We start from the raw sequence: 13,811 nt of genomic DNA on the forward strand, positions 1-13,811 counted from the left end.
AAATGATCTGAAAGACTTTGCAGATGACCTAGGCCTTAAAAATACAACCAGGTGGGGGCACCTGGGTGGCTCATTGGGTTAAAGCCTTTGCCTTCGGCTTAGGTCATGATCCCAGGGTCCTGGAATCGAGCCCCACATCGGGCTCTCTGCTCAGCGGGGAACCTGGTTCCCCCTCTCTCACTCTGCCTGCCTCTCTGCCTATTTGGATCTCTGTCAAATAAATGAGTATAAATCTTTAAAAAAAAAATATGACTAGGTGTTAAATATAAGGAAGGAGGGGTATGAATATGAAGACTAAAAGAAAAGAGAGCCACAGAGGAAAGTGGGAGGTTCATATTAGAAAAATGGTATTTACAGTTGATTCTCATTATTTGAAGTAGTTAATGTTAAGTTGGGAACACTTGATTAGTGAATATCAAACCATCACTTCTAGGGGAAATTCAGGGTTAGCTTCTTGTGAGCCTTTGGTCACAACGTTTTTGTCAACCAGCTTATACCTAAGGTTGTTTTATGTGTTTCTGTTGAAAGACACCATAGTTAATAAATGTTGATTCATTAACATTGAACTCATGCCTAATCAAAGCTTAACATGTATTTTCTCCATGAATACATTATAGTTTTATGCACTTAGGAACACTACACAACACTTTAGTACTATGATTGAGGCTATTTTAATAAAGGCAAAGTCACCAACAAAAGGTAGGTAGACCAGAATAAGGACACTTGTTTACGGTATGAGAGTTGAGACAAGGCAGCACGGTGTCACCTTGTTAGACCTCAGCTGCAAACAAGCACGTTTGGCAGTTCACATTTTTTGCTGTTCTCTACTTGTCCACAGAGGAACACAAAAGCTCCATGATACTGGTATGAGGTTACACATACATTTTAGTGAGTAGGCAGATCCACAAATACAGAATCCAGAAATAATGAGGAGCAAATATAATTGTGTTGTAGATTACAGAGCACATGAAAATAGAATTTATCCATCTTAGCTGCGGTAAGTGCAGTGACACATTATGTTCTTTAAAAAAATAAAGGACATTTCAAAAAAGTAGAGGGAGTTTCAATATTAGTTCTGTCAGTTAACTTACTCTTGATGGATCTGTGTCATTTTACAGTGAAAAATATAGTTAAGGACAAAAACTTGTTTTCCTTTTTTCTTTCACAAATGGAACTAAACATCTAATTGAGGAAAAGATCATATGTGATGATCACACACTTGAGATGGGTAATCTTTCAATAATGTTAAGGGGAAAACTACTTATTTTGCTATTTTTTGTAGGTGGTAGGCCAGGAAAAGGTATGGAGTATGGTCCTGCCTTATAGGGATATGTGAACTAGAATTTTCAGTTAATCTTTTTAGATACTTGTTAATTCAGCAAATATTTGTTTAGATCCTATATAGGTAGGAAGTACAGCAAATGATGGGGATGAAGTGGAAAGCAAAACCAGGCACGGGTTTAAACTGTACGGTCTTGATTTTATTTACTTATTTCTTTGAGAGAGAGAGAAATCGGGAAGACGAACAGAGAGAGAAATACAAGTAGACTCCATGCTAAGCTTGGAGCCCAACACAGGGCTCAGTCCTAGCACCCTGATGAGATCATGACCTGAGTTGAAATCAAGAGTTAAGTTGGATGCTTAACCAACCAACTGAACCATCCAGGCGCCCCTGTATAGTCTATTTCAAAAACAGCACATTTGAGAGGTTGTTTAGTGTGGTAATTAGGAATATATATTACTTGAGTTCAAATCTCACTTCTATTCATTAGCTTTTGGCAAGTTATTTTGCCCTTCTGTGCGTTCATTATCCGTTTTTAAAACAGGAACAGCGGTGGCACCTAGCACATCAAAAAGATTGGTCATGTTTGAATAAATGTCTTTTAATGTTGAATGTTATATGTAAAAGTGCTTGGAAAAGTGTCTGAAACATAATTAAGACTCTGTAGGCATTTATTGCTTTATTATTATCATTATCATCATTGTTATTCGTATTAATTGCAATAATACTATAAGTTGCAAGAGAAGTAATATAACTTACATCAGTAAATAGGGAATCCCATCAGTAGTGAGTAGGACTTAACAGGAATATCTGTTCTAATCAGGGGTGTTAGGGACCATTTCCCTAGGAAAGTGGTAAAATCTGAAGTGTTGATAATGAAAACAAATGGAGAGGAGCATGTGTAAAACAGCGTATGCAGAGGTCCTGTAGCAAGAGAAAGTGTGGCACATTTAAGGAAGTGGAAGATCGGTGTGTCTGGAGGGCAGTGTACACCATAAGACTAGCTTGTTAGACAGAGTTCGTGGGTGTTTGGTGAATTACAGATTTTGGCTTTTGATACAAGAACAATGGAATCCTACTTCTAATGTCTGTGTTGGCTGGAGGGGGATGGGGAAAATCCAGTGTTACACTTAGAAGTTACTTTGGTAGTAGCAAAGTTACCAAAGTAACTTTGTAGTATCCAAAGTTAGCAAAGTGACCAAAGTTACTTAAGCAGTAGATTGTATACAGATTGGGAAAAGACTGCTTGGTATCTTTGAAACTGATGTATTTTCTATTGTATAGTGTTTTTGGCCATACTAGATAGCATTAATCTCTTTTAATGAAATAATTTGTGAATATAAAACATAAGAGAATTCTTTTCAGATATTTCTATAAAACTCAGTGTTCTGTTCATTTCTTCAAAACATGGTTTAAAGTACGTGAATGGATTAAGTGTGTATACTGTGTGTCCCCCCTTTTAATTTAGACATCAAAAGCTTAATGAAAAAATTTTGCAAAATTTAAATTGTGATTCTATTCAATTTAGGCATTGTGTGCTTGCCATAGAGTAGGCAAATGTAGTTGTCCCATTTGAATAGCAGTGGATTTTTTTTGTTGACAGTGCTTTTTAATTTTTTTTTTTTTTTTTTGGCCTACTGTTCGTATGAGTTTTTTCACCATGGTCTTTATTACATAAATGTTAAGCAGATGGTTTCCAAGTGAGTATTTCATTTTTTCTAGAATGCCAAACAGTCTTATGTTTGATTATGGCAGTATGTATATCTTTAGAAAGCCTGTATCTAATTTGGTTTGTTCTCATTGGACTTATTTCATAGTAAAAATGTCACATTTATGTAGCTAACATGAATCTTTTCATATATTTAAAGACAATGCAAGCAGTTAACAAGAAGATGGATCCACAAAAAACATTACAAACAATGCAGAATTTCCAGAAGGAAAACATGAAAATGGAAATGACTGAAGAAATGAGTGAGTTTAATAACTTGTAATGAAATTTAGTTTTTTTATCTTTGAATCAGCCAAGTTTATTTACTAGCAACTTCGTATTCTAATCCATAAAAGCACAAATGTTGAAAAAAGCAACGATACAGCAGCCTTCTGAATAGATGTCTATATTATAACTCCAGTGAATTTTTAAATTTGTAAAATATAAGGCTCAAATCCTATCAGACTTGACTGGAAAGAAAAATATAAAATATGATATGCCATATCTTTATGCCATATTGGCCCCAGCAGTTTTACTTCATTGATGAGGGGACCAAAACCAACTTGTGAATAAAAGAACACTTCATGGTATGAATTTGGTAGTTTCAGAGTTGTGTGTTGATTGTTTCATACAGAGAAGATCCCTATTTCTGGTGGAGGTAGAGATAATGAAGTGCTTTTGTTCTCATTTTTTCCTTTTCCTTCCCAGAGTTCTTTAATATTTAGTTTTCTTCGTTTTGATTATAAGTTAGTTTCATTTTGTAGAGGAACTATGGAGAACACAAAGGAACAAAGTTTATTTAAAAAAGCTATTATCACACCATCCAGATATTTAATTTTATTATTTAATTACTGTTAATGTTATATGTTTCATTCCTATATTTTTCCATATCTTAGTTAAATCATACTACATGTGCAATTTTGAACCTTATCCTGCTTTTAAAAAACATAATAGTATGCTATACACATGTACTCATGACCTTAAATCTTCTCTGAAGTCTTTTTTTTAATACTGTATAACATCAATATTAAATAACATCAGTCTTAATTTATTGAACCATTCTTACATTGGTCAGTAATATTGTTTTAAAATTTGTTGGCTATTTGCTAATCCTTTGATAAATGTTTCTATAATATTTTTTACTACATTTTAAAAATATTCTTAGAGTATTAACTTTTTTTTTTTTTTTAAGATTTTTTTATTTATTTATTTGACAGAGAGAAATCACAAGTAGATGGAGAGGCAGGCAGAGAGAGAGAGAGGGAAGCAGGCTCCTTGCTGAGCAGAGCCCGATGCGGGACTCGATCCCAGGACCCTGAGATCATGACCTGAGCCGAAGGCAGTGGCTTAACCCACTGAGCCACCCAGGCGTCCCAGAGTATTAACTTTTATAAGCGTTTTGGTTCATACCACATTCTTTCCAGAAAGATTATCCCAACCTTTAATTTACTGCTAATAAATAATCCTGGTCAACATTACTTAACATTATTTGTCACAACTGACATCATTGTTTTGCAAAGGTATTTTCTGATTGTTTTACAACTATGTAGAGATATGACAGTTTAGCTCTGCTTAGCTGCCAGCATTTTAATTTAATGGCATTTAGTGAAAAAAATAGTGTACAATTAAATAATATCTAATTAAATTACCAGGAATACTAAACTCATCACTGTTCAAGTGTTCAGTTTAAGAATATCTGTTTCCCTTTTAGGAGTTAATGTAAGTGTATGTGTGTTTTTGATAGTTCAGAAATTCTTTAGCTTTGATTGTGAATCTTTGCTTTGAAAAATAGGACTTTTTTGAAACATCATTAGTGAATTTTTAATGACTATGAGAATTGTCATTTATATAATCATCACAGTATCTAACGTGTATGTGATTTCCAGTGATGGCACAGGTGTGAGCAGATTTTAGAGGAATTAACTTTTCCATTAAGCTATAATGAAGAGAATCACTAGGCTCAAACAACTCGTTTCTTTCATAGTTCTCATTTGTATTGTAGTACTTTGCAAATGGGGCTGAAAGAGTAGTAATTGTTGGTGATTACTCATTTCTTCTATGACCTAGTAAAGTACATTAACATTAGTATTTTCATCCAAAGGTAAATTCAAGGTTTAAATGGATATATCTTTTTCTAACTGAGATTTATACTGTACAGTACTACTCCAGAACTTGTTCACATTCCATTTTGGAAACAGGATCTTTAAGAAATCTGTATTTTATACACACACACACACACTCACACACATTTTGTATACATATGTATATGTATGTAAGTACATATATGTAAATTCAAATACATAAATTATATAATATATATAGAGAATATGGTTAATTTTGTTGTACTTTTTCCGAAAGCATCCTTCTTTGTTAATCCCTAATTATACTTCCCTGTTCTTTTCTCATCTACCCCTTCTTTCATTTTTTCTGCAGCTGCTTCTTAACTGAGTCCCTTATAAACTTTGACCTGTACTTCCTACCCTCATTATTGCTTCACTTGCATCTAAATCATTTTCCCAGAAACTTACCTCTGAGGATGCCAGTGAGATTCCTTTAGTGGCTTCTTGCTGACTATAAAATAAACCCCCCACACGTAAATCAAAAGCAGTTTTCATGTCAGGCCCCTTTATTTTGCCATTGAACATACTGAGGCCCAGAGAAGTAAAATGACTTTGTCCAAAAGTTGAATCTAAGTGGAAGAATTGAAACTCTAATTGAAGGGTTAACATTTGCTTTATTTCTTCAGAGATGATACTATGGTGTTTTTTTTGTCCTTGAACATAATATAGCTTTTTCCAAATGTACTTTATGCTGTTGAGCTAACACAAAAAAATCAGGTTGTCTAGTCATGCTCATACTAACCAGAGATCTTAACCAGTGTCAAGCTTTATTAATTATATCAAGGACACAAGCAGTTAAAATGTACACGTGAAACAGGGAACATCCCAAATGATTCCCCAGATCTTTTTTCCCATCTCAAACATAAACTCTTTGACCCAGAATAATGGATACACCTTTTCCATTCATACTCCTTAAATAAAAACACAACAGAAGAACTGGGCCTACTTGAGTGAATCCTTATTGTCTTCCACCAAGTCTTTATTCATTCTGTGCTCTCTATCTCTGTTTGGTCAAATCCTGTGCATCCTTCAAGGAGCACCTCACATGTACTTCCTCCCAGTTGGATGTAATCTCTTCCCTTTATTATCTTTCTTATTTATACTGATTATTAATTTCTTTTCTACTTAAATGTAAAGTACCTGAGGTCTTCATTTTTCTCCGTCCATTAATTGTAGTTGTACTACATGTCCAGGCACTTTGTTTTAGAAATAAATATGACAATCCTAACATGATGCTTTCTATACAGAACCTTTCCCATAAATATTTTGGGAAGGAAAGGAAAGGAGGAAGAAAGGGATATAGTAGTAGTAATCTTTGCAAGGTTAAATTGGATGTCATTCTTCAGACAAGTTTAATAAAACATTGAACCTTGGATTTTGTTAGAATATTCTGCCTACATGTTGAATGTAAATTTAAGTTAAAAATATAATTATAGGTCTAAAGAGAGTAAATTGTCTCCCTAATATTTACAGGATATTTGATTCTTGAATATTATTCCATGGTCAGATTAAACAGCTACTAACTTTCTCAATGAATATAGTTTTTGGAATCATTACTTAAAAACTTTAATTTTTATCATTTTATAATGGTTTATTTATATTTATATATACTATATATGAATATATATATTTATAATAATTATTTTTATAATGACAATATTTATCATTATTTTAATTTTTATCATAACTTTAATTTTAATCATTACTTAAAAACTTTGGCTGTGAATTTCTTTTGTTGTTTATTAAAGACACATTTTTAAAAATCAGAGTAGACTTGTTTTATTATGGGATAATCTGTGTTGCAATGAAAAGTACTCCAGATTTAGTAACTCAAAAATGTGTAGGTGAACTTCACTAACTTTTGAAAATGACTTTTGTAGTTTGTTGGGTCAGCTAAGTTTGCCCTGGAGTAATACACAAGTATGTATACATACTTGGGCCACCTTCTAAAAATGTAAATCTAACTTGAAATCTGTTTGATAATAACTGTAATTTTGTTTCTCCCCTTTCCCTCAAGTCAATGACACACTTGATGACATCTTTGATGGCTCTGATGATGAAGAAGAAAGCCAAGATATTGTAAATCAAGTTCTTGATGAAATTGGAATTGAAATCTCTGGAAAGGTACGAATGTCTTCCATCCTCGGTCGGAAATCAATTCTGCCAATTTTGTCACTTAAAGTTAGCTTTTGCTGTTAGAGGCATCTTTTTATATATTTGAATGGCAAATGTTTTTGTAGCATATCTTTTGTGTCCTTGCCCAGATGTTTGATAATGCACATTTTTTTTCCTTTTCCTTTAATATAGATGGCCAAAGCCCCATCAGCTGCCCGAAGCTTACCATCTGCCTCTACTTCAAAGGCTACAATCTCCGATGAAGAGATTGAACGGCAACTCAAAGCTTTAGGAGTAGATTAGTCAGAAAAACCATAATATTTTGCTTACTTATAATTACTTAGTATAAACCAGGCACAGTGCAGATTCCTTTTACAAAACACATTTATTTGCAAAAATGAAGACCATGGAGCAAACAGTTGTTTTCTAACCCATGACTGTTTTGAATCTTTTACCAAAGAATGACAAGGATGCAAAAATGGGAACAGTTTGGATTTTAATTAGAACTCTTTAGAAGTGATGACGTGTAAAATGTTTGACTTCTCCTCTGCATGGCATAGAGAAATTATATTCGTTACTTAGTGTTTATGTTCTGTCTTTTTGCAGTGAATACAAAAATCTTGTTAAAAGCCACTGGGCACCAACTAAAGAGACATGTAAAAATATTAAAAATATATCATTAATTATGTATCTGTTGCTTGTCCTTTGTTAGCGATATGTAGTATGACCATAGGCAGTTCAGCTGCCAAATTATTTTTAAATGATCTAAAAGAAGAGTGCTGTTTAAACATCTGTCCTAAAAACAGTCATGAGCTTTTCTTTTCTTTTTTTTCCTTTGGGAGAACATGCTAGTTGGTAAGTTTATACCTTTCAAAATGTGCGTGGCACCTGCCTTAAACAGCACAAATATATTGTGCACATCTTTAAATTATTTTAATGGACAGAAAAGACTTAAATTTTAAACTGAAATTAAGGCCTCTTAGAAAACTTATCCTGGCTCTCTTTTATAAAGCTTATGAAAGTGAATTGAATGAATTAGCAAAAACAGGCACTGAATTAATAACATTTTATAGTAATAAAACTGTATTTTGGTCTTTCTTCCAAGAACTGAGAAAACTTTCCCCATATAAGATATAATTTAATCTCTGTTTAATTTTGATCTTCAATAGTGTGTATATTGAACCCTCTGAATAGAAGCCATCTTTTTTAATTTAACACTACTATGACAATACTTGACTTAAATTTTAAAATAAAAAATAGCATTTTTTTTTCTTGGTAAATAAACTACAACTTTGTCAGAAATTATTGCCTAAATGTGTATTAATGTATTAGCAGTATTTTTTAAGGTGAAGTTGCCATGGTATTTAATGTATGTATAGGAAGTGAGAAAAAATAAAATGGCAGATTAGTTAGGGATAGAATTTAGGATTAGGTTTGTTTAAAAAAGTCACATTGTAATATATGAGTTCTAGCATATCCCACCATAAAAACTGGAGAGGAGATCAGATAGGTGTCAGCCTGGTCAGCTTATGAGGATGGACATTTTGGTCTAATATCGACAATGTAAATCCCATTTTATGACAGGGTCTACATGTGGCATATGGATTGGTGGGAAGAATGTAAAGTTTATATTGTTTATAATTCATAAACCATTGTATGATGTTCAAAGATCAGGTTGCATTATTGATAGTATTAAATAGTTTCCCTGACCATTGATGGGTCAAAACATTTTACTGGATTATGGAATGTTAACCCAGAATTTGTTTTGATTCTTGGATGTACTTAATGATGCCAACTAACTTTATTTACTTTCTTGTTTACATGCGGGGGCTTTTGTTTTTAAAAATTATTTTGTTAAAAAAAATTCCAATAAAGATTTATTGCTATTATGCTTTTTCCCCTTATCTTTTACTCTATTATTGGCTTCTGCTAAATTAGCATTTTTATGCATATCTGGTAATTTTTCAAAAGAATGATTTTTATTATTTTCCTAGAAAGAAAATTAAGTAACTCTCTTCCTTACATTTTAACAAATGTCATTTCTATGAATTAGCAGCTGAAATAGGACTGATGTTTATGAATGGAGGAAGCCTAAGAATTGGTGGTTTTACATGAAATTGATCTGATCACTCCTTTTCTAGAACTTGTAGGGGATAAACATTTTTAAATACTATTTTTAAACAGGTAAGTCTTAGTGATTTCCTTTATTTTCAGTCAAACATGGATACTATAGAAGACTTTGGGACCCAAAGGAGAGTGGGGAGCCATTCTAATTTGGCTATATTTATAAAATGCTCCTGTGGTCCATTTTCACAGTCATAAATTTTATACTGTTACACTATCCTTTACTAAAAATAAAACTTATTTTCAGTCCTTAAATTAGGAAACAAGGATTATTATACATTGAATTCAATGAAAATATAGTTGACCCTTCAACAGTGTGGTGTTATTAGGTAGGGGCACTGACCCCATGCAGTCACAAATCCACACATAACTTTTGACTTCCCAAAAACTTAATTATTCAAAGCCTACTGTTGACCAGAAAACTTACCAATAACGTCAATTAACACATATTTTGTATGTTACCTGTATTGTATTTTGTATAATAAAGTAAGAGAGAGAAAGGAAAATGTTAAGAAAAATCATAAAAGTAAATACATATATGGTACTGTCTATATTTATTGAAAAAAAAACTGCATATAAGTGAACCTGCAAAGTTTAAACCAATGTTGTTCAATGGTCAACTGCACTGACCTTTTTTTTCTTTTTTTTTTGCCTTGCTTTCCCTAACTTCTCTTTTTTGGCAAAGGATTACTTTAACAACTGTTGTCAAACAAGAGGTTGCCAATAGAGAGAAAAAGAGCATAGCAATACCTCTGTTATCAAGAAGGATGCAGCCCAATATCACATTCTATTACTGGATGTAAAAGTCATGGGTGGGGGGTGCCTGGGTGGCTCAGTGGGTTAAACCACTGCCTTCGGCTCAGTCATGATCTCAGGGTCCTGGGATTGAGTCCCGCATCAGGCTCTTTGCTCAGCAGGGAGCCTGCTTCTCTCTCTCTCTCTCTCTCTGCCTGCCTCTCTGCCTACTTGTGATCTTTCTCTGTCAAATAAATAAATAAAATCTTAAAAAAAAAGATTTAAAAAAGTCATGGGTGGTAGAGATTTCAGGGTATCAGAGAAGTGGAATGTGGTATGAAAATCTCAGTACTGATAATAATAGCTAGCCTTAGAAAGCATAAAATGACCATCTGTCAGATGATTGTGTTGTGTAGACTACATTCTGTGCTCTGAGAGGATTGCCTGGCAATGGCAGGCCCAGTGGAAAGGGGCTCAAGATTGTGACCCTTTAAGACCAGAGATAATCTGGTAGCCTTGAGCTCTATTTTATTCAACCTGCACAGTGATACATATTTTATTACTTGCATTTAAGTGCCTTTAGGAGAAAACTGTACTCTCCCCTTAGCCCCAAGTACATCCCTTACTAGCTCGGTAGCCACACTTTTAGCCTGATCCCTGTGGGCCTAATTTAAATATGTGCTCCTATTTTAGACACTCCCTTGTTAAAACACAGTGTGTTTCTAGAGACCAACGATGGCTTCCTCCTTTGATGCCATTATTTAGGTTTTTGGAGCAGCAGAAAAATGGATCAGCTTTTCAATTTCCTCTCTGTAGAAATTGAGTCCTGTCAAGGGACATAAGACCGTTCTTCCATACTTACTTCCTTTAAAAAGTCAATTGAATTGAATTCACCTTAGAGGAAGCCTAGGATTGTAAAGTTTGATTTAAGGCACTCTAATTGTTGGAGCACCACACAACAGATTGTTCCCTTACTCCGCCCCCCCCCCCACACTCCCCAGAACCTGAATGCAGGTGCGCACAGACCCACTGCTCCCATCCCTGATGGGTGAAAATGGATCTAGTAAAAAAATCTTTATTAAAATCTTTACTAAAAAAAGTCATTACTAAAAAAATCTTTACTAGATCCTTGTGGATCTAGTAAAAAAATGAAAATATTTTTTTACTAGATCAATCCTTCCACCATTAGAGATGGAAAGGTAAATTTATGAATGTCAACCACCTCTACCAGATAAAGCTGATTGTATGAACTGTATAACTGACAAGTCTGTTCTAATGGACTATACTAAACTCCTGAAGATTTACCACTGAAGAGTTCACAACAACATAGGATGGCAAGACTACGGCTAAAGTCAGCTTTGCCATTTATTCTCAAATAATATTCCCAAATTTGCCTTGGAAATTACATTTGCTATTTGTCTAATTGCAGTTTAGCACTCTAAATAACACCTATTTTCTATAAAAAGATCAATATCTATTAAACTATTTCATTAATACAAATACATGAACTGTAAATACCAGTACACTTAAACTAACTTGTGAATAAAGATTTGCTATTTCAATATTAAGTATTGATCCAAAATAATTCCTTTTAAGGAGAAAATTTACTTCCCAACATTTGTTGTATCTAAACTGGAATGACCTTATGGGTGAATGTCTGATAAGATTATGATCATATATGTATGTGATGATGATAGCAGCATACATACATGCTTATTTTTGGTTCAAGATTAAACGTTCCCAGCAGATTCATAAAGAGCAAAAAGTCACTACTCTTATTTTGCATCCCATTTTGTTTCTATTTGCAACTTTCAGACATGCATATTTGCATTTTTGTGTATGTATATAGGATGTATATATGTTTGTATATACATCCTATCCCTGCCCTTTGCAAACTAAAGAATCCCTTTGCAATCAGTGTGTGTGGTAAGCTGGTGAAGTATACAGAGAAGGAACTGACATAACTACATGGCTGAATAACTTGGAATTTACTCTTGAATAATAAGTTTTTGTATATATATATTTTGTTCAACATTTCCTGTGTGCTAGATATATATGTAAGCATAGATGATTAAACCACTGAAAAAGATCTCTTTTTGTTAATAACACATCAGAATTTCTCGTCTTCCAATTCGTGGTGATTATGTGTGCATGAACACATGAGATCTATGGAGATTATGACCTGTACAATGCTTGGTCTTAAATTAATATAAAAACCATGATACTGGATAGTATAACTTATTCAGTAAGCATTCTAAATCAGTAATAAAAGTTGGTCTAATTATTTCCATTTGTGTTATATAAAATAAGTTAGATAAACATTGCCAGCAGATTATTTAAATGCAAAAAAGGCCACTTAGATATTACCTTATAGTTTGCTTCTATTTGCAAATTTCAAAGAAGTGCATTCTTATAAATTAAATAAATATGTTCCTTGGATATAATTCCCCAAATTTAAATATATCATATGTCAAGCTTTTTCATCAATAATAAATCATACTCTAACCAATTAAACCAAAATGATAGTCTTTTTTGATAGAATTGCAGATGATTTTCTGATTGTGAGACTTAAATCATGTTATTAAGTTAGGCACCGTTCAAGTTCATAGCAGTTGTTAACAGCCCACTCCTTTGGTGATTTAACAAAGACAGCATGCCTACTAGGCGCAGACACTCTCCCGGGGAATGGAGGAACAAAGACAAACAAACCAGGTATTATTCTTGCGCTGTTGTAGCTTATAGAAGAGCTGTTTGGGGTTCAAGAATCCATAAAAGATATTTTCTATAAATAAACAACAAAAAAGCTAAATACCTGGGAAGAATAAAAGATAAAAAGTGTCGCTTCTGATTAAGATTTATTTCTAAATGCACTAATAAAATTCAGAGGCACCTCTGCCTCTTAAGTGCAAACTATTCAGTTCAAACTATTAGAGCTGATGGTAAGCAGGATATTGGTTAATCAATTTTCTAATTGTATCTTCCGTTGTGATATTCTTTACTTGGCATTGTGACTGAAATGTTAAAAAGCTAATAAACAGCCTTTGGAAAAGGAATCAGACTAGAAGACCACATGCACACTGTGTGTGTGCATGTGCATGTGTGTGTCTGTAGATAGAGCCAGAGGGAGAGAGAGAAAGAATGTGAGAGGATCACTGTTTTATTCCTGTTGGTATCTTTGGTTGAAACATGCACAGTTTGGCTTCAGAGAATAATTCCTTTAAAGAAAATAATTCATCAATATTTAAGTTGTATTCTCTTTTAAAAAAGTAGAAAAGCTTCTGTAAAAGTTACTGATATAAAATGATTTTTGAAGCCAACCAAATAACTAATTTCTATTTTCGTTGAAGAAGAGAAAGGAATGAAAAAAAAAAAATTGGCTGTCACACAATAATAAATTTTATCTGCATTCAAGATGTTCCTTAGAAATAGTAAATATACTCTGATTAAGACTTGTTTTCACCCGTTTTTCTCTCTGCCTTCGATTGCAAAACCAAACTCTTACTACTTCTTTCTCAAGATTCAGTTCTTCAGCCATTCGCATGATCTCTTGAGAGGAGGGTTTATTCTGTTCTCCGAAGTGCCTCTCCAGAGCATCTTTAGCAGCAATACTGAGGGGAGGGGCGTAGAGAAAGAGGGGGAGATGATAGTGTTTTTATGATGTTTTGGCAGATCCAAATTAAGTAGTGTTGAATATCCTAAATATCAACATTAATACCATTTAAAGACT

At 33.5% G+C, this 13,811-nt stretch overlaps 2 protein-coding genes across 3 annotated transcripts in view; one reads left to right on the top strand and one right to left on the bottom strand.

Moving 5' to 3' along the window:
- CHMP2B (charged multivesicular body protein 2B) overlaps positions 1–9,114 on the top strand; it is a 27,812-nt gene extending 18,698 nt beyond the window's left edge. The window contains exons 4-6 of the mRNA XM_082743765.1: positions 3,151–3,253; positions 7,128–7,234; positions 7,418–9,114. Coding sequence (XP_082599891.1) covers positions 3,151–3,253; positions 7,128–7,234; positions 7,418–7,528 — 321 coding nt within the window. The 3' untranslated portion in view covers positions 7,529–9,114. The remainder of the gene's footprint in view (positions 1–3,150; positions 3,254–7,127; positions 7,235–7,417) is intronic.
- Positions 9,115–11,569: 2,455 nt separating this feature from the next.
- POU1F1 (POU class 1 homeobox 1) overlaps positions 11,570–13,811 on the bottom strand; it is a 417,327-nt gene continuing 415,085 nt past the window's right edge. For both annotated transcript variants that reach the window (XM_082743761.1, XM_082743760.1), the window contains one exon: positions 11,570–13,692. In XM_082743761.1, coding sequence (XP_082599887.1) covers positions 13,482–13,692 — 211 coding nt within the window. In that variant the 3' untranslated portion in view covers positions 11,570–13,481. The remainder of the gene's footprint in view (positions 13,693–13,811) is intronic.

This window comes from Mustela nivalis, assembly GCF_964662115.1.
Source record: "Mustela nivalis genome assembly, chromosome: 1".
Taxonomy (NCBI): domain Eukaryota; kingdom Metazoa; phylum Chordata; class Mammalia; order Carnivora; family Mustelidae; genus Mustela; species Mustela nivalis.